The 20,000-nt window shown below is 42.0% G+C and overlaps 1 protein-coding gene across 1 annotated transcript in view; it reads right to left on the bottom strand.

Annotated features, from left to right (window-relative positions):
* The window catches only part of RO60 (Ro60, Y RNA binding protein), an 837,759-nt gene that overhangs the window by 390,420 nt on the left and 427,339 nt on the right, over positions 1-20,000 (bottom strand). Inside the window, exon 6 of the mRNA XM_044086777.1 lies at positions 6,701-6,838. Within this exon, the coding sequence (XP_043942712.1) occupies positions 6,701-6,838 (138 nt within the window). The remainder of the gene's footprint in view (positions 1-6,700; positions 6,839-20,000) is intronic.

Below are 20,000 nucleotides of genomic sequence, written 5' to 3'. Positions count from 1 at the left end.
GCACAGATATCTGGCTATATTATAAGAAGAATGTAGATAAAGGCAGTTTGCATGAATTATGCACCCATCTATTAGTTAGTAGGGAAATACACAAAGTTATAGAGCCATATGAAACTGAGATAATTAGGAATGTAGAAAGTTAAACATTCAAGGGAGTCTCCAAAAGGAAAAAGGCTAAAAGAAGAATTAGGGGCAAATTAAAAAGGAGAGCCTTCAAAGTGTATTTAACTAACAGGACATCAAAACACTCTTACTAAACTTAACATGAAACTTCTGTCCCCGATTCCCTCATCAAATCAACCAAAGTTAGATATGTGGTAAAAAATAGCCACCCAGGCAAAAGACAACCATAAAGCCTTGCTTAACTATGTTAAAAAAACTCAGAAACAATGTCTAGTACTGCACAGAGCAAAAAAGAAATTATATCATATATTGAGACTCTTACGGACATTTCCATTCTACCTTCACCCTTCTCTGTTCCCCTGCACTCCCTATCATATACCCGCATCTACACTCCCTCCCCAAATATCCAAAGAACAACTCCTGAAAGCACAGTGCAAGCCCAAGAACACTGCTCCTATGGGGCTGGATAAAATACCAGGTTGCCCACTTACCACTCTGAAACAGGACCTGTCAAACTGACTACACAGGCTATTTAATATCTATCTCCAAACAGGCTTTCTTCCAGACAAATGGAGAACAGCAAATGTCACTCCCCTGCAGAAGGGTGGGACATCAATCATCAGGTAATTATAGATAGACGATGATTATCAAAATATTACAGAAAGGCACAAATGAAACTGGTAAAGAACTTAGCAATAAATATGAATCTAAATGGAAATGGATAATGCTTAGACAGAAGGGTAATTGCACAACTCTGCAAATAACAAATATTTGGTCACAAACAATAGAAATGGAACAAAATAAACATTTTTGAGGATGATCTACAAGGCTATGGGAGAAACGCTGAAGATGAATGAGTTTCAGAACTGGACGTTTGAATTATATCCAAGTGCCTTAGGCAAACGGAAAATTGTAAGGGATACAGCTATAGCCAAAATGGTGAGAGAAGGAGAGAAAGGTGTATACTTCTAATTATAAGATTAACTGGACAGATTTTGTAAAGACAGTGAGATAGATATAATCCAGAGAGAAGAGAACATGTGAAGTACAGATGGTTGTTAGAATATTTTGAGAAAGTATGACATGGAAATAAACAAGGAAGTGGGAGATGCCAGAGGTAATGAAAACATTAACAGAAGCAAGAATGGAGGAGGCAAATAATAAAGGGCTGATAAGTAGACTTTACAAAGCATTAACATAGGGTAAAGGAAAACAGTTCAGCAGACAAAGAAAATGTAAACGATAACAGAGAGGGTGATTAACTGGGAAGACTGCAGGAAAATCTGTAAAGTTCAAGGTCAGTAACAAAACAGAAGAAATTCAGAATATCTGCATGGAAATGTCTATATAAAATTTCCCAGAGTTGATCAGAAGTGTTACAGATGTGAAAAGAATCAAATGGGAGATTGTAGGCATACATTTTGCTCTTGTGATAAGCTGAAGAAGTATAAGAGGGAATGTGAAGATCTAATCCAGAGAATAATAGTATCAGAATGGTAGTTACACAAGGTGAAGATGCATGTAACAGCACTGAAAATGTTCACAGGTTCATAGGTAGGTACTAGGCTATCGGTCCAAGGGCCTAAGTAAGCCTAGCCAACAAGGTTCCATGGCTTATGCCACCCAAGAAAGTTATTTTCCTGTGCCCCTGTCGAGTATTGTCACAGAAGTGATCCCCGGGGTGTATATTCCTATTTCCCATCCACTTATCAAGATTTTTCTTGAAGAGTGCTAATGAGGAACTTTGCTTGACATAGATGGGTAGCTTGTTCCAGAGTATGGGAAGTCTCTGGGACAGGAATCTATCCTTCCAGCATGTCTTGTTTACTGTGGTGACAAGGTTTAGGTCTCTAGAGTGTGTAGCTCGGAGGGATTGGGATTTCTTTAGGTGTAGCATGTCCAACAGCTCTGGGTTTGACATACCTTTATATGTCAGGCAGAGATCACCTCAGAGTAAGTGATATGCTACGGAGTAAAGCTGGAGTTTTTTGAGACAGTCAGTGTAGGGCATCTGTTTGAGGTCAGTAATCCTCCTTGTGAGGTACTTCTCTGGCCTTTCCAGCTGCTGCAGATGTCTTGTGAGGTACATTCCAAAAGGGGTGTTGTACTCTACAATGGGTCTAATCAGTGTCGAGTAGAGGGGAACAATTACCTCTTTTTTTCCTAGATGAGAACCCTTTTGTGATGAGGTGTGCCACACAGAAGGATTTCCTGACTACTGTGGCGATGTGATTATCAAAGGAGAGACTACTGTCCACCTGGGTCCCCAGGTCTCTTATCACACATTCGGCGTTAAGTAGATTGCAGCCTATGTGGTAGTTCATGGGTACAGAGTTTTTACCAAAGGGGATGACAATGCACTTTTTGGCATTGAGCTTGAGGCCATGGCTCGGACACCAGGCATCTGTCTCAGTGAGGCCCTTCTGTAGGATGTCCACATCATTTGGGGACTCGACTATGGCTCCTAGTTTGCAGTTATCTGCAAACTTTGTTAGCCAAAGGCCTTCTGTGTTATCCTGTACTTCAGAGAAGTAGATACCATACAAGAGAGGTCCCAGGACTGAACCCTGTGGTACTCCACTTGTCACTGGCTTAAAGTCAGAATGCAACTTTTACAGTGTGGGTTCTGTTAGTGAGCCAACAGGCAACCCATCTTGTGAAGTAGGGATTTATACCTAGTTTAGTGAATTTAGCTATAATTCCAGAATGGGGGATGGTGTCAAAAGCCTTGGCGAGGTCAAGATAGGCTGTGTGAACCAGCTTACCCTCATTTACAGCTTTGGTGACTGCCTCAAAGTCATCGATCAGGTTCAGGAGGCATGATCTGCCTTTCGCAAACTCGAACTGGGTGCTCATCAGGCTAATAGGGTGATAGTTCCTGGGATCAGTGGTGGCTCCCCTTTGTGGAGTGGGATAACTATTGCTGTGCAGTATTCAGTGGGCACAAAGCCTGATGTGAGACTATGATTGAACATGGTGCTTAGGTGGGGAGCCAATTCGTTCTGCCGTTCATGTAAAAAACAGCCTGATATGTTGTCCTGTCCCATGGATGCTGTGTTTTTGGCTTTAGAGAGTGCAGCGTTAACCTGCATAGTTGTGATTACAGGGACTCTGCATTCTTCCTGTATAGATATGGGCCCTTCAGGGGGTGAGGGAGGGGTAAAGTTAGCACTGAACCTATCTGCCAGGATGTTAGCAATATCAGTTGGTTCTATAATTTTCATGCAGTTGTGCTGTAACTCTGAGCAGATCTCGGTGTTGCCACTGAGATTACTGACACAGCTATAGAATGCGTTGTGGTTGTCCCTGGAATCAGTGGCGATTTTGTTTTCGTAGCTCGCTTTGGAGGATCTTATAAGGGATCTCAGCTTCTTACTAAGACTGACCAGGGACCACCTCCACTCATAGGATTTTACACTCTTTTGCGACAGTTTCTTCCTTCTGTTGTAGAATTTGCTTATGGCAGGGGAACACCAGATTGGCTTCCTTTTTTTGGAGGACAGAGTCTTGCTTCTGTTTGGGATAGCACAATCCATGAACTTGTTTAAGTGCTTGTAGAGTGCATCTGTGTAGGATTCAGCAGTCGTAACTGTATTGTCCATCTGTGTGGGTGTCATGAAGTTCGCCACTTCCGTGTTAAGAAGCATGAAGTTGGCTTTGGAGAAATTTTTTACCATGATTTCCTTAATAGGGGTGGGGGCGGGATGTGGATATCTAAGGTGATTAGTTTATGGTCGGATCTGACCAATGAGGAGGTGTGGAACACTAGTCACTCATGCTGGTAATGACTAGGTCTAGGATACTGTTGCCCCTGGTGGGGGTGTGGATAAGTTGATCCAGGGCAATGGAATTTATGAATTCCAGAAAGCACTGAGCGAAGGAGTTGGTACATGAGTAGTTTTACCAGTTAATGGCAAGGTAGTTGAAATCGCCCATTATTAGGGTGTTTGGATGAACCCTAATATTTTCCAGTATATCAAGAAAAGAGGAGTGGGAATCCTGGGGCATGGTACAATTTGGATTGCAGTTTTGCCCAAAGTTAGTTGCACTTGCATAACCTCGGATGCATTATGCTGAGCAAATAGCCTGGAGTTGCGGATATCCTTAATGAATATGGACACACCTTTGCATTTGGTGTTCCGGTCCAGGTTACGTGGCCGAAAAATGTGGTATGAATTACAGCCTGGTAATGCAAGGGGTGCTCTCTGGAGCCTTGAACCAGGTCTCAGTCACTGCACAGATATCAATGTTCTCCATTTTAAGGAGTGCCTCGAGGGAGTGCATTTTGAGATTTAGACTTCTAGCATTGAGTAGCATTACCCTCAGTTTTTGCTTGCCTGTTCCTGTTACGGTGGTGAATTTGTCATTTGAACCTTGCCTAAAAAAGGCACTATAGGGGCAGCAAGAGCCTTAGCCAGTATCTAGAATCCCAGGAGTGACAGGTGCAGTCCATCTCTGGTAAAGCATTATGGTCTGTCGACCATGTCGTCCCAGGCAGACAGATACTGGATCCCTTAGAATGACATCAGAAGCTTAGCCAATTGTTGAAGTCAATCATTTTGTCCTTGTACTGCTGTATCATTCTGGGTGATGGCAGGATGCTACTCAGGACTAGGGTCATATCTGCCTGGGCTACAAGATCGGAGATCTCTTCCATGTCTCTTTTCATATAGTCCAGGGAGGTACGTCTCAGGTCATTCACACCAGCATGGACAATGACAAAGTCATATTTGTACTTGTTGTGGAGTGACCTGAGTGTGTGGGTTATGTGGTGGATCCAGGCAGCTGACAGTAATTTTCTCCTTGTTTAGCCTGGTGAGTGGGACATCAGTGTGCCTGACTAAAGAGTCACCTATGACTAGTGTGTTGGGTACGTTGTTTTGCCTTATGGGCTGTGGCTGAGTGGTACACTGAGTCCTTGGGCTATGAAGGAGATAACTTGGAAAAGGAAGTCAACCCAGGAACCCAGTATAAAGGAATTAATAAAAATGGTGGATGAGATTTAGAAAATGGAGGGAGAGAGGTTAAACTATAAACTAAATAAACTGCACAAGGCAAAATGGACAGCATGGGAGAGTGGAAAGTAATGAGAAGGATAAAGAGAAAAATTGAAATTATAAGTAGATAACATGAAGTAGTAGAGAGAATGCGAAAAAAGGGAAGAATACAGGAGGCCTTGAAGAAAATTAAACAGATGGTAAATGCATGGTGGTGGAAAATGAATGAGTGAGCTATAAAAATGAAAGTGGGTTGTAATTGTGACAATGTACTGTAGCCCCTGGGATCAGGATGTGCAACACATATAACTTTGCAATTAAATTAAAAAAGTTATTTGAGTAGGATGTTACTGGAAATAAAAAAAGAAAACAGGACAGTCACTAGGTGAAAAAGTGCACTAGAAAATTGTATTTATTTATTTATTTATCCCTCCATCTTTTGTTTACTGAGTTAGTCCCACTAGACTAGTAGCATTTTTTCAGGGAGACCTGAGGTGGTATATATGCTACTAGGGGAAATTTGGCCAGGGTATAGAGGAACTTCCTCTACTCTTTTCGATGCCATGTGATATTTTACATCCATCTGAGTTACTACCAACTCAGGCTGATGAGGCCTCAGTTTAACACCTCAACCGAAGGACAATACAGTCAGAAATGCAGCACCCAGTTTATGATGCACTGCAAGCAATCAATCTACTTGGTCTTGGAATAGAACCCATAGCCATCTGCACCAAAGGTGAGTGCGCTATCCCTTGTGCCAATATAGTCATATAATGAAAGAGATATGAATTAAGCAGGGTCGATATTAGCAAAGGCAAATTAGATGATGGGGCTCATATTATGAGGCAAAGGCTCCTAAGTATGAGGTTACTTCTTCAAAGCTGATATAAGCTGTTCTTGCACTGTACTAGATATCATGAAGGTCATATACGGAGTAATGTGTACACTTCTGGAAGCATTACATCAAGGGAAATTAGGCTGGCTATAATAATGAAGTCTAATGCTACTGAGCTGTACACTGCTAGCACAGGCTGGGGTATAAGTATACTTACAAATTACAGCAGGAGATAAGTGAGGGATGTGCTTTTGATTCAATACCCCATGTGGCGACAACATGGAGGAGTGAAGTTGAAGAAAGCCTGGTGGAGTAGATGGAGACACAACTGTAAACTGCAAGAGGGACATCTCAAGATGGCTTTGAGCAACTACTACTTCCTGAAGAGGATGGGAGAAACCTGTGATGTACTTCCTGAGACAGTAGCACATTGTGGGTCAATTGTGACTTCAGAACTGGTGGTTGAGGTATAGTAAGGATGCAGCTGCATGGATCCTAACCAACACTGATGGACTCAAAAGACCACCTATCTTCACAAATTAGTACTTGTGGAAAAGGCATCTTAGACTAAGATATCATGAATTAAAGTGGAGGAGTAACTGCTTCACACATATTAGAAGGATCATAAGGCATACTTTTACATGACAAGAAAAGAGCTTAATTTTGTGATTTAGGCAGGAATATATATATATATATATATATATATATATATATATATATATATATATATATAGATGTACATTACCTCAAATGTATTGTAGAATGCATAATCCAGGGCTGCCACTATATCACGGTCAGGGTTCCATCGCAGTTTACCTTTCAATCCATGACCTGTTCTGTACGTTTCTAATGCAATTAACACATGGAATGGATGAATTCGAGCCTGAAATTGAAAGGACATGTATTTTTATTTTTTAAACCTACATTAAACAAAGTAATAAATACACTTCTTTAACTAATATTCAATCTCATTGTCAAACTGATCAGACTCAAATATCTCCAGGTCTATCTGCCACATTATGGTACTGATATCTCTGAATTAAGGTCAAGGAATATCATTCCACCACACCAATTACGAAGCTTTACAAGAATGACACAACTAACATCAAAACCTAACCTGAAAATTCGGGAAATGGGTTAACTATCAAGGTTTCACCAGCTACTGATATCACTGATAACTAGAAGGGGTCTTAAAATACACAATAAATACATCACAAACAGGATCAAGGCTGGTCACTCAAACTATGAAATATTACTTTCCAGTACATCACACTGAAGTGCTTCTCTCAACTTTATCAGGTAGATCATAGTAAAATAGTTTAGTTTGCTCTCCTAAGAGGGAAATGGCTCACCAACAATAAGAAAATGAAAGCCTGTTGATTTAAGACAAAAAACCCTCAAGGAAGACAGTAGGAAAATGTCTGCTGCAAAACAATGACCCGAAAGGTAAACTATTCGGCACATTTGGAAACTGGAAAAAGAGCGTCTCTAGCCAAACTAACCACAAACCCAAAAAGGCAAGGTTACCTGATCGTCAATAAAAGTCAAAGAAACTGTCTTGGTTCATCAAAAGATCATAAAGAAAAGAATCAATATACTAATGACTATGTTCTACGGTTTGCAAATTAACCTGTACATAATCTTCTTCCGCTGTTAACTTTAACGTACCCTTATTGTACCGTTCAGTAGTCATAATGACCATATTACCCCCTTATCACTCTTCATGTAGCTTAGATGGTTATACCTTTTTAATTTGTTCAAGGCTTTACATTCATTTACAGACAAATTATCATACCATTTTCTACGTCTATTACTCAAGCATTTTTTGAAATCGTATAAACACATTTCTTCAAACACACTCAGTGTGTGACACAAGTATGGGGTAAAACAAGATGTTTTTTTAAAATCTACTAACACTTAGCGAGCATTTTTAAACAAATATTGCAAGTTTAACTTTCTAGTGTATTGTTTAAAATCTATAACAGTTTTTTCATAATTCGCCCTTCTTGTAGGCACAAAACCAAAACCGTATCATAAAACTTGCTCTTGCGTTTCTGTAAACACTGTATCAGACAAGTTAATTAAATCAAAGTTACCACTTTTATTGACTATTGATCGTATGTGGACGACTCTGATGTCAGCTTTATTCATTCTTTTCTTTATGATCTTCTGATGAACCAAAACAGTTTCTCTGACTTTTATTGACAATCAGGCAACCTTGCCTTTTTGAGTTTATTCAGCACATCTCTAACATATCTGCAATAGATGATTTCACATAATGTTTTACAGCAGTTCTCATAAAGGATACATTCAAAAGCAGCTCAACAAAACACTCCAAAAAGGGAACCTTATGGTGAAAGGAAACTAGATATACAGTGTTTCAGGAACCTGAAGAACACTGAAGTACAACACTCTAGCTTTGCTCCTACAAATGAAATCTAAATTGCAACAGTTGGTGAAGGCATGGGGATAGAATTGTGTCACAAATTAAGACATCTCCACTAACGGCAAAAATGTTAGAGCAAGCCACTGACACAACAACCCTACTAGAATCGCCAAGATTTGTAATAAAGTAACAGCTGTCACATTCGTGACAGCAAAATAAAATTGAATAGCTGGCTAGCCAGTTAAAGAGCCAGTGTGTGGGACAACATATAGGTTCATAGGTGATTACTGGGCTACAGACCCGAAGGTTTTTATAAGCCTAGCGATACATACCTAATATAATACTAGACAAACCCAAAATAAAGGATCTTGCCTAAACTCGAGATCTTAGTTAGCAACCCTATCTGCTATTTGTTTTGTTGAAGGCAAGGAGGGTTACTATTCTGTGTGGATATCCTCAATCCTTAGTAAATGACAAAGCCAGCAATATACATTAAGGATGTATAGGACTCCTCCAGTAAGGAAAACACGCAAATCAAGTGGTTACTGGTTGGGGGAGCCAAGACCAGAGATCTGCATTGTGTTCTTAAGACTCAGCCTCCATCCGGTTTCTGAATCTACCTCAAGTCATGTTACTGATACCCTTAGTCTTAAATCTAACCAGACAACATACATTTTAACCATATAAGCTGGAGTTCTGAAGGTCTGCCATCAGTACCAAGTAGATGCTGTCACTTACTCCCAGTTTTGTCTCCCTAAATGTGGACTTGCAGTGATGTCAATAAGCTACACATGCTCTGAAAACAAACAAATGCCCACTGTACTGCCACTTCTGTGTGAAGATGACAAGTCAGACGAAACCTAAACCACTTCGATATTTCATCTATGGTAAGACAGAAGCCTAAGTGACATCTGACCTGACCCTACCTACTGTCAAGCTTTGACAGATGCCCTTGCTTACACATCCACAGGTAATTTCATATCCCAGGAATGTGCTGGAACTTTGAAGACTGGTTTAAGGTACTTCTTTCAGGAATGTACACTTACAGAAGACAAAGCACCACAACAGATTTCTGAAAGACAGACTCTTGCATCACTGTAACAAACAGACTTACACTCACTGATACAAGTCAGCATTTGGCTTGATTTTCAAGACGTTTTCACAATAGATGACTGTTAGTCTCACCCTACTGTTTCTCCAATACCTACTAGTACATTCCCCACTCTATATGAATCTGAGCAAGTCACTTAACCAGACACTGCATCCAGAGCATCCCATCAAATAAGTGTTTGTACCTTGTGCTACTACCCAGATCATAAATAAAATTATAGAAACAATGTTGTTCTTTCTGCTATTTTCTAAAAGGAAAAACTTGCAGTTAAAAATGAGTGCAGAACCTGATGATTCTTATCAAACTACAGCAATATAGCAGTTACAGCCAATGTGTTACTGGTGTAACAGGCAGAGCACTTGCCTTTGGTGCTGTAAGATAAGACTGTGGGTTCTTTTACTACCCCAGATGCATGGAGCAACTTCCAATACTGCCAATGCAGTGCAGCATGGGGGGGTGCTGCATTCCCGAGTGTGAGTGTTAAACGAAGGTCTCATCTGGCTGAACTGTTAGCAGCTCAATTGGATGTAAAACTGTTGCACATAACCAGGATATTACTTGTGTCCATTCTGAAAAAGTCCGTGATGACATGTTGGTCTACCTCACACATGAGGTCAGTCAGGATGTGTCTATGCATGCATCTATCAGGTGCTGTCGCCCCTCCCAACTCAGATGGCTGGATGTTGACGTACACCCTTCTATAGGAACATAGTCTGTGTGGAAAGTGAGTTGAAGTGTGTATTCAACTATGTCAGTTAGGTGCATGTGCCAAGTCATGCTACAGGTGATCTGTGATGTTGTCACAGCCCACTGATTCTGCATGATAGGCCCAGATGAAGGTACGACAGTGCATACTGCCTATCTTGCTCTGGCCTAGAGTTTTGACACAATCCCCCACACAGGTATCATTGAGAACTTCTCCCAGCTTGGGAGTAATCCTTACATCACTAGATAGGTAACCAACTGGCTAAACGATAGAACACATACTGTGAAACTTAGTGAATCAACCTGTACCAGTAGAGCTGTCACCACTGGCGTACCCCAGGGGAGCTGTGCTTTGCCCTTTACTGTTTGGAATCTATTTCTCGACAGTTCAGGAAAAAGTAAACAGCCTTTGGCTTACCGTGTTTGCTGATTCTTGCATACTGGATACAATCATTGAGTCCACCACTGATTTGAACATACTACAGGAGGCACTAACAGACAAATGACTGGTGACAAAGCCACACGGTCTGCAAATAAATGCAAAAATGTGTCTATTTTTTCCTTCTGTAAAGCAGAATTCCTTATTTACAGCACTGACAATACTCCCGCTATGCTGAAACCCAGTGATGCAAGACCTGGGAACACATTAAGATAGCAATCTAAACTTCGATCACCAAGTCTCCACAGTGTTAAGGAAAGGCTATATCATGCACACCATAAGTCATACCATTGTATTCAGATTGGAGGATTATATAACAGCACTATATTCGAACCGCATCAGAACACTAAGAGTATAATGCTCCCTTTTGCATGTACCTCACCAGATGCATGCAGCAGCTGGAGAGACCACAGTTTCCTCACTAAGAAAACGCAGGGCCTTCAAACCATGCCATGACGTATGTAGATAGACTGAAAGCCATGTCATTGTAATCTGCATCATATAGGATGAGGTGACTTCTGTCTGGCCTCCAGGTCAGTCTCTGACCCTGCCCTGGTGGGAATAGTGCACATCCACAAATCAGATTTAGGTGATGACATCAGCAGTGTCAGGTGAGGAGAATACGGTAAAAGCTGTGTCCCACATGCCGATGTAAAAGGCTCTCTCTAATATCATGCAAGTGCACAAACACACACACCCCAGGTGACTGCAGTGAGAACTGAACCCCTGCCTATCAAAGTACACAGACTACAAAACTCTGTTTTTAAGGCAAGTGCCACAGCTCAAGTCAGACTTGGAGTGTTTCAGACAACACTTTATAGGTGATGACATCAGCAGTGTCTGGTGAGGAGAATATGTTAGATCAAGGACATCCATTTTAAAGCAGTTATTAGACATCAGACAGGCTAATGGGTAAAACAGGTCTAGAAATTGTGTTTCATTTATGCATAAAAGACAGTTAAGCAGAAAGAAAGTATAACCTTGCTGGTCAAGCATAAGATACAGTTTATTAGAAAGGAAACATAAGCATAAAGTGTGTAGAAAATACATAAATACAGAATGTTCTTTTCTCAAGGAAAAGATAAAATCTTGCCAGCTACAGAATGTTCCTTAATGGAATGTTATATTAAGACCAGGCCTGGAAATCAAGGGAATGAAGGCTAAGAGAGCATGCAAAGCATCACAGGGTTTTGGTATTATTAAAATATTCTTTAAATGCAGTTAGGGAAGTCAGATAAGGTTAGTTAGTTAGCCAGTTCAGCCTGGCACTACAGACACTCAAGCCTGAGTAAGGAAGTCAGGTCAAATAAAGACCATTCCCATTTACATTATTCAGGACAATCAAAAGATATGTGCAGAAACTTTGAATATATTTACAAGCACTGTTATTATCAGCACTGTTAATGAAGACAGTATTCAGATACTGTGAATATCTAATAAACCCTTATTGAATGAGCTACAGTGTTTGGAGAATTCATTCTGAAAAGTACACAAAACTTGGCCCATAAAGGAAAGACTGGCACCTGTTCAGCATGAGTTTGGGTAATAAACAGGTAGTCTAATTTCAGTTATTTTCAGTTAATTATGGTACAGTACAGTCTTATCAATTCTTACAAGCAGTGTTTCACATGCTGGTGTAAAAGGTTCTCTGTAATGTCATGCAAGTGCGTGCGTGCACGCACACACACACACACACACACACACACACACACACACACACACACACACACACACACACACACACACAAACCAGTTGAGTGCAGTGAGAACAGAACCCCCTACCCAAGTACACAGACTACAAAGCTCAGTACTTTACGCAAGCACCGTGGCACAAGTCTGAATTTTACAAGGCTGCAGGACAATATACATTGCAAGACATCAGCGGTGGATGTTGGAGAGAAGATGTTGGGAGGCCTGCATGAAATGGATGTGTAGGCATGTTCAATTGTGAAGATAGTTTAGTTCTGCATGTTACCAGATTGATGTGTACTGCATATCAAACAACATTTGTTATTAATTTATGTAGTGTAGTTGATATATTTGTGAACAAGTACTGAGAGACCAGGGATGCAGTGCATGTGGGGAGGTGGCACATTGCTGCATTGCAAATATGTGACATTGTTAGATAGGGCCTTCAGTTTATGTTTCCATATGTAGTTTCATGGCAAGAAGAGTAAATGGACAATAAAAAGCACTAATCCATGTTAATATTGACTATGCAGAGCTCAACAGCGAGCAACTGGTTTGGTTGACAAAGACTTTGTGGAAGTGAGATGAACATATGCATTACTTTCCCTGTTTGCACGTAGTTAAGCAGTGCGCAAATGCAGGGCTCACTGCTAAAATTCCAAGAGTTAGTACTTAGTGTATGAAATACACCTGCTGCTTAGCAGACTCTGTAGCAGCAGATGTAAATGCATTGACACATTTCTTTTTGAGCCCAGACAATAAGCATATCTAATATTTTTAGATAAACAGTGATAAGGCAATGACGTTATTCTTTACAGTACATTCAGCATGTGTTACTGTGTGCTGACCTAGTACAGCGAGGTTAAGCGGCATTGCGTGGAGGTAACCACAACATCGTAAAGCCACTCACCTTTGCATGGCACTAGTGCGTGATGCCAAACTCCACTCAAACACAGAGACCAAAAAGTAAAGGGATCCATTGTTATTTTACTTGTGTGCTGTACATGGTTGTATTTTTTACCAGATTATAGGTGTTAAAATACTGTAGGTAGAAAAGTGGCGAAATGGGGAGCAAGCAGGAGGAAGGAACACAGGGAAAGCAATACAGGAATGTGTAGGAAGAAGCCAGGAAAGCACCACAGCTATCCATTTCATCTACAGTGTAAACTAAAAATATGAACAGAATATTAGCTGAATTTGGACTGTCACCTCCAGAAAGAAAAGTGCCAACAACATAATCATGTTGTATAGCTAATTAGAGCAAATTATGTGTGCCAAGAAGACGTGTGCGAAATGGAGAGCTATGTATGGAATGGATTTTTTTTTGTGGAACAGGTACATTTTTTTTTAATTCAGTAAGAGAAGAATGCTGGGTAAGGGACGTCTGTATTTCTGGGTCAGGTAAGTTGGGTAGGTGAGGAAGCAAATACAAACAAACAAGATAAGACACAAAGACAGTGAGGAACAGAAAAGGTTGGGGGATACCATGACTGGGGTGAGGGAGGGGACAACCCAGGCTCATGTTTGTCAAACATGGAGATGGTAAGAATCTAGTCCTCACCCACTGGATTGTCATCCCTGTCCCTTACTCCACTGCTGGCTGGAGTGCTTGACATCTTCTCCTTCTATGGGCCATGAGTGAGAGCAGCCTCTTCATCTCACGTAGGCATACACCAGTGCTGTGGTGCACAACACTACACACCAACCTTGGCCTCTCCTGGCAGGTGATGAAATCCTCACCTCCATCACTACTCCTGGAAAGTACCATAGCACCAGCTGGTGGGGCAGTACTACCTAAGGTCACAGGCAGTGCAAGGCAGCAGAGGCAGTGCTGCCAGGTTGGGTCCCAGATGTGCTAAGCATCAGTGCTGGAACCGATGGAGAGGGGTCAGGGTGATCCACTGGGGCTGGCCTACCTCACTGTGCTGTGAAGCATTTAGTGATTTGTTACACATGGATGACATGGAGACATTTTGACAACACATAACAGAAAATAAAGAGATAAAGAGTTGGGGTGTGAGGGAAAAAAAAGATAAAATTGGGTCTATATTAGAACATCGAGGTTACAAACCTTCGAATGTTCTAATATCGAACCCTATGCAGCAAAGTTAAATATCGGTTAACAGAAACCCAAATCTTTTCCTAGGGAAAGAATTTGGTTGTCTGTTTCTGTTGCTTCGATATTTTCAGCGCTGTGGTGGAAAGTTACGGGTCGGGTTCAGGTAAGTGTGCGATTGTGTGGATGTGAGGGCTAGGGCGGGTTAGGTGAGTTAGGGTAAGGGCGCAGGTTAGATATGTGTGCGATTGTGTGGACGTGAGGGTTAGGGGAGTTAGGGTAAGGTGAGTGTGCGATACTGATGGACCTTAGTGTTGGGGTTTGGGTTAAGGTAAGTGGATAGTTAGTGGTGTGTGTATAAGTTTAGTGCAGGGTTAGGTGTAAGAGTTTAGGTGTATGTGTGTGGATTGCTGTTTGGTGTGCTTGTGTTGTGTGTATGTGTTTTGGAACAGCGATTTTTTCCCTAGGAAAAAAATCGCTGTTCTGACAGTTCCAGATTGTAAGCTTTTGCTTACATAGGGTTGATTAATCACCGTTCATTTTTATAAGTGGTCGGTGATCTAATATAGACCCGATAAAATTAGTACCATCATATATGACATACAATGCATTAACATAATTATACAACTATTTTATCTGAAGTATTACATAGGTTCATACTAGGCTATCTGCCCTAGGGCATTTATAAGCCTAGCCAGAATGTGTTTGGCTTTCGCCACCCATTTTAAATTTATTTTGCTATGCCCTTTTTCGAGGTTAGTATATTGTGCCTCTGTCTAACAGTGACACAGAAGTGATATCCGGACCCGGGGTAAACCTACGATCTCCCATCCACTCATCAAGATTCCTCTTGAAGAGAGTCAATGAGGGACTCTGCCTAACCTGGACTGGGATTTTATTCCAGAGTGCAGGGAGCCTCTGGGTTATGAATCTGCCCCTCCAGCATGTCCTATTTATTTCAGTGCTGAGGTTCAAGTCTCTCGAGCTCGTAGCTCGATGGGATTTGGATTTTCTGAGGTGCAGCATGTCCATTAATTCCGGGTTGGACATGGTTTTATACGTCAGGCACAGATCGCCTCTGAACAGGCGGTATGCCACTGAGTAGAGCTGGAGTTTCTTTAACCGGGCAGCATATGGCATCTGTTTGAGCCCTTTGATCCTCTTGGTGAGGTACTTTTGGGGTCTTTCCAGTTGCTGCAGGTGTCTGGTAAGGTACATCCCAAAAGGGCATTGTACTCAATTATGGGCCTGATGAGGGATGAGTAAAGAGGCACGATGACCTCTCCTGATCTAGATGTGAATCCCTTCATGATTAGGTGGGCTATATAAAATGTTTTTCTAACCACTTTGGCCACGTGGTTGTCAAATGAGAGATGGCTATCAACTTGGGTCCCCAGGTCCCTAATTACTTCTTCTGTACTTAATGGATTACCACCTATGTGGTAATTTGTGGGCACTTTGTTTTTGCCAAAGGGGATGACTATACACTTTGGCATTTAGCTTCAGGCCATGGCTCTGGCACCAATTGTCTGTTTCTATGAGGCCCTTTTAGAGGATGCTTGTGTCGGCTGGAGAGTCGATTATGGCGCCCAGTTTGCAGTCATCTGCGAACTTGGTCAGCCACAGTCCTTCCGTGTTGGCCTGTACCTCCAAGAAATATATACCGAACAAGAGAGGTCCCAGGACTGAGCCTTGTGGGACACCACTTGTAACTGGTTTGGAGTCTGACATGGCTCCAGCAATTCTAACCATGTGGGTTCTGTCCTTGAGCCAGTTTGCAATCCATCTAGTGACATAGGGGTTTATATTTAAGCTGGTGAGCTTATCTATAATGCCCGAGTAGGGTATTGTATTGAAGGCTTTTGCGAGGTCCAGGTAGGCTGTGTGGACCACCTTCCCCTCGCCAATGGCCTTGGTGACTGTTTCAAAGAAATCAACCAGGTTTAAGAGGCAGGATCTGCCCTTAACAAAGCCGAACTGGGTAGGATCCAGTGTTTGTAGGTCCCCAATATCTTTATTTATGAGGTCCATGATGATCCTTTCCACAGCTTTGCAGACCAAGCTAGTCAGGCTTATGGGGCGATAGTTTCCAGGATCCGTTGAGGCACCACCTTTATGGAGAGGGACCACTGTTGCTGTACGCCACTCTTTGGGCACATATCCTGTAGTAAGGCTGAGATTGAACAGTAGTTTTATGTTTGGGTTTAGCTCTTCTTGGAGTTCATGTAGGGCGCAGCCCGGGACACCATCTGGTCCCATTGATGCTGTGCTTTTTGCTTTGGAGAGGGCGGCTCTTACCTGAGCATCTGAGATGTCAGGGGCAGCACTCTGCTGGGATAGATATTTGCCCTTTTGGTGGGAGGGGAGAAGTTTGCGCTGAACCTGTCAGCTAGGATGTTGGCAATGTCTGTGGGTTCGTGTATTTTTGTCATTTTGGACTAATTCTGAGCATATCTGGGAATTACCACCCAGGTTCCTAACATAACTAAAGAAAGCCTTGTGATTATCCTTAGTGTCCTGTGCAATTATCCTCTCGAAGCTGGCCTTAGACAATTTTATGTGTGCCCGTAGTTTTTGCTAATACTGATCAGTGATGCCTTCCCTTTTGGGATTTTGCTCTATCATTTAGTAGCTTCCTCCTTCTATTGTATAGTTTGTTTATGGCTGGGGTCCACCAGACAGGACGCCTGCCTTTGGAGGATTGGGTCTTGGTTTTATTTGGGATCGATGATCCATGCATTCCTGAAGGTGTTCATAGAATGCGTTTATAAAGGATTCTGCGGTCTGGGCAGATTTTCCACAGGCCCGGGGCTTTGAAGGATTCCACCTCAGTTTTGAGGAGTGTGAAATTTGCTTTAGAGAAGTTTTTCACTGTGGTTTTCTGGGCAGGGGTGGGGTCGGGATGTGAATATCCAGTGAGATTAGTTTATGGTCTGATCTTACCAGTGAGGGATACACTTCTGGTCTGGAGCATAGAGTCCCCATGTTGGTGATGATCAGGTCCAGTATGTTTTCCCCTCTTGTGGGAGTGGTAACAAGTTGTTCCATAGCATTTGAGTTTATAAATTCTAGGAACCTTTGGGCTAGGGTGTTGGAGCTAGAGTAATGCTCCCAGTCTATGTTTGGGTAGTTGAAGTCGCCCAATATAATGGTGTTTGGAGAGACCTTCATATTTTCCAGTGTTCTCAGGAAGGCCAAGTGAGGTTCCTGGGTTTGGGAGGGTGGTCTGTAGCAGGCTATAAACTGGAAGGCAGTTTTACCCACTGTTAGTTGCACATGGATAGTTTCTGATGCTTCGTGCTTTGCCACCAACCTGGAGGTGTGGGTATCTTTGATGAATATCGATACTCCCCCTCCTTTTGTGGTTCGGTCCAAGTTTTGGGGCCGAAAAGCATGGTATGAGGTATAACCTGGTAGTGCTGGGGTGCTCTCGGGAGCCCTGAACCAGGTTTCTATTACTGCACAGTTACAGTACAGCTGCTCGTGACATACAATTTTGCACGTTAATAAATTTCGTGGTTACATCGCCTTGTGGTCAGTACCTTATTGCGAGTTAAACGTGTCCTGGTGATTCTGGTCTGGTATAGCTGCTTTGTGGATATATCTATTACTGCACAGATATCGATGTTCTCCATGCTAAGGAGAGTTTTGAGTGCGTGCATCTTGAGGTTTAGACTTCTGGCGTTGAGTAGCATTACTCTTAGTTTCTTATCCCTTGTGATACCTATGGAGGTGGGTTTGTCTTTGGAGCCTTGCCTAAAAAAGGCACTATGGGGGTAGCAAGAGCCTTTGCCAATATCCGAAAGCCCAGGGGTGACAGGTGCAAGCCGTCCCTAGCGAAGCATCGTGGCTTGTCGAGCATATCATCCCAAGCTGACAGGCATTGGATCCCCTTTGAATGACACCAGTACTTAAGCCAATTGTTGAAATTGATCATCTTGTCTTCATATTGTGGCATCATTCTTGGTGAGGGTAAGATGCTACTCAAGGTCAGGGACATACCGGCCTGGGCTACATGCTCAGAGAGCTCCTTTATTTCTCTTTTCATGTAGTCCAGGGAGGTATGTCTCGGGTCATTCACACCAGCATGGACAATGACTGAGTCATATTTGTACTTGCCTTGGAGTGACCTGAGTGCTTGTGTTATGTGGCGGATCCTAGCGCCCGACAGGCTGCTCACCATGACCCTCTCCTTGTTCAGCCTGGTGAGCGGGACGTCAGTGTGCCTGACGATAGAGTCACCTATTACAAGTGTATCAGGTGTGTTGTTTAGTCTTAAGGGCTGTGACTGTTTGGCACACTGGCTTTGTGAGATATGTGTTGCACATGTTTTGTTTTGGGGTAGCGGTTGCTTGGGTGTCTGCTTTGGAGGTCTCTGCTGCTTCGGCAGATCTTTATTTAGAGCCTCCGAGTATGTTTTTGTGTGATTATGTGCTTGGTTTGCTGTCGTGGCAGGTCTATGTGAGACTGGAATTGTAGTGAGTGTGGTTTCCTTCTCCTCCTGACTGGTTATGCCAGTACTGAGTTGAGAGAGCTTAGCCTCCAGTTTGGCTATATGGTTGCATCTCTCACGTGTGTTGGAATTTGTTGGGAGGAGGAGAGGGTTGTCTGTGTACATGAGGCAGTTGTAACATTGCCTCAAAATTCCCAGATTGACCAGCTGGACCGGAGAGGAGATTGACAACTGACCTTTGGACATGCTAGAATAATATTGGGAATTCCTTAATTGAAAACCAGGGCCAGTGGGGAGTGAGGGTGTAGTGCTTTTAATTTTTAGTGCTGACTTATATAATTGCTTTAGTGAGCAAGTGCCAGGTAACTTAAGTGCAATGTGTTACAGGTAACTTAAATGCAAAAATGACAAACAGTAACTTTCTTTCAAGTGAAACAAGGAAATAAGTACAGTAAGCAATGCAGATAACACTAGTGATCCACAGAAGCGCTGAGAAGCCGCGTATTAGGTGGAATTAGCGTTCCAGGGAAATAACAAGCAAACAAACAACAAGCATATAAACAAAGTATATTTACTTAATACATTTAAGTATACATCCTAACAACTACACACGAACTACAGACTGATGAAAGTAATCCTTGAAATGTGCATACACTGCACATATGCTTGGTCCAGTTATACAGATTACAGCTAACAGGAGAGCATCTATGCCACTTGTATATAGTTTGACTTTATGTAATATTATTAGAGAAATGCAATATTGTATAGCTGTTACTTCTGATATTTGAACCCACAGCCTCTGACTACAGTTTAAGATTTGACTCCAAAAGTTGGTTTGTGCTACAGACTAATGCATGCACACTTGCTTTTACAGTTAGGATATGCATGCTCAATTTGCTACAATTGTAAAGAAAACCCCAAAAATCTATCTTTAAGTTTTAAAGCTACAACAACACTTCTCTTGTGCTGCATGCAGACCACTTGCTTCCCTCAGTCTCTCCACTTGATCAGCATGAGCCTGGTTGATTAAACTCTATTTCGGCATTAGCTGTGGAAAGAACAGAGAAGAACAGAAGAGCATAATGCAGACCAGTCTTGCCTATATTTAGCTTTCTATGTATTAAAATACTCTTATTTGCATACTTACACAGCTGCGAGATGTCCCCAGTTTGAAAATCAGTCAACTGCTAGTTGAGTGTATCCCTC

This window comes from Protopterus annectens, chromosome 10.part0 (assembly GCF_019279795.1).
Source record: "Protopterus annectens isolate FY-2018-M chromosome 10.part0, PAN1.0, whole genome shotgun sequence".
NCBI lineage: Eukaryota > Metazoa > Chordata > Ceratodontiformes > Protopteridae > Protopterus > Protopterus annectens.
Note: the sequence above shows the minus strand (reverse complement) of the source record. Positions and strands in the feature narration are given on the sequence as shown.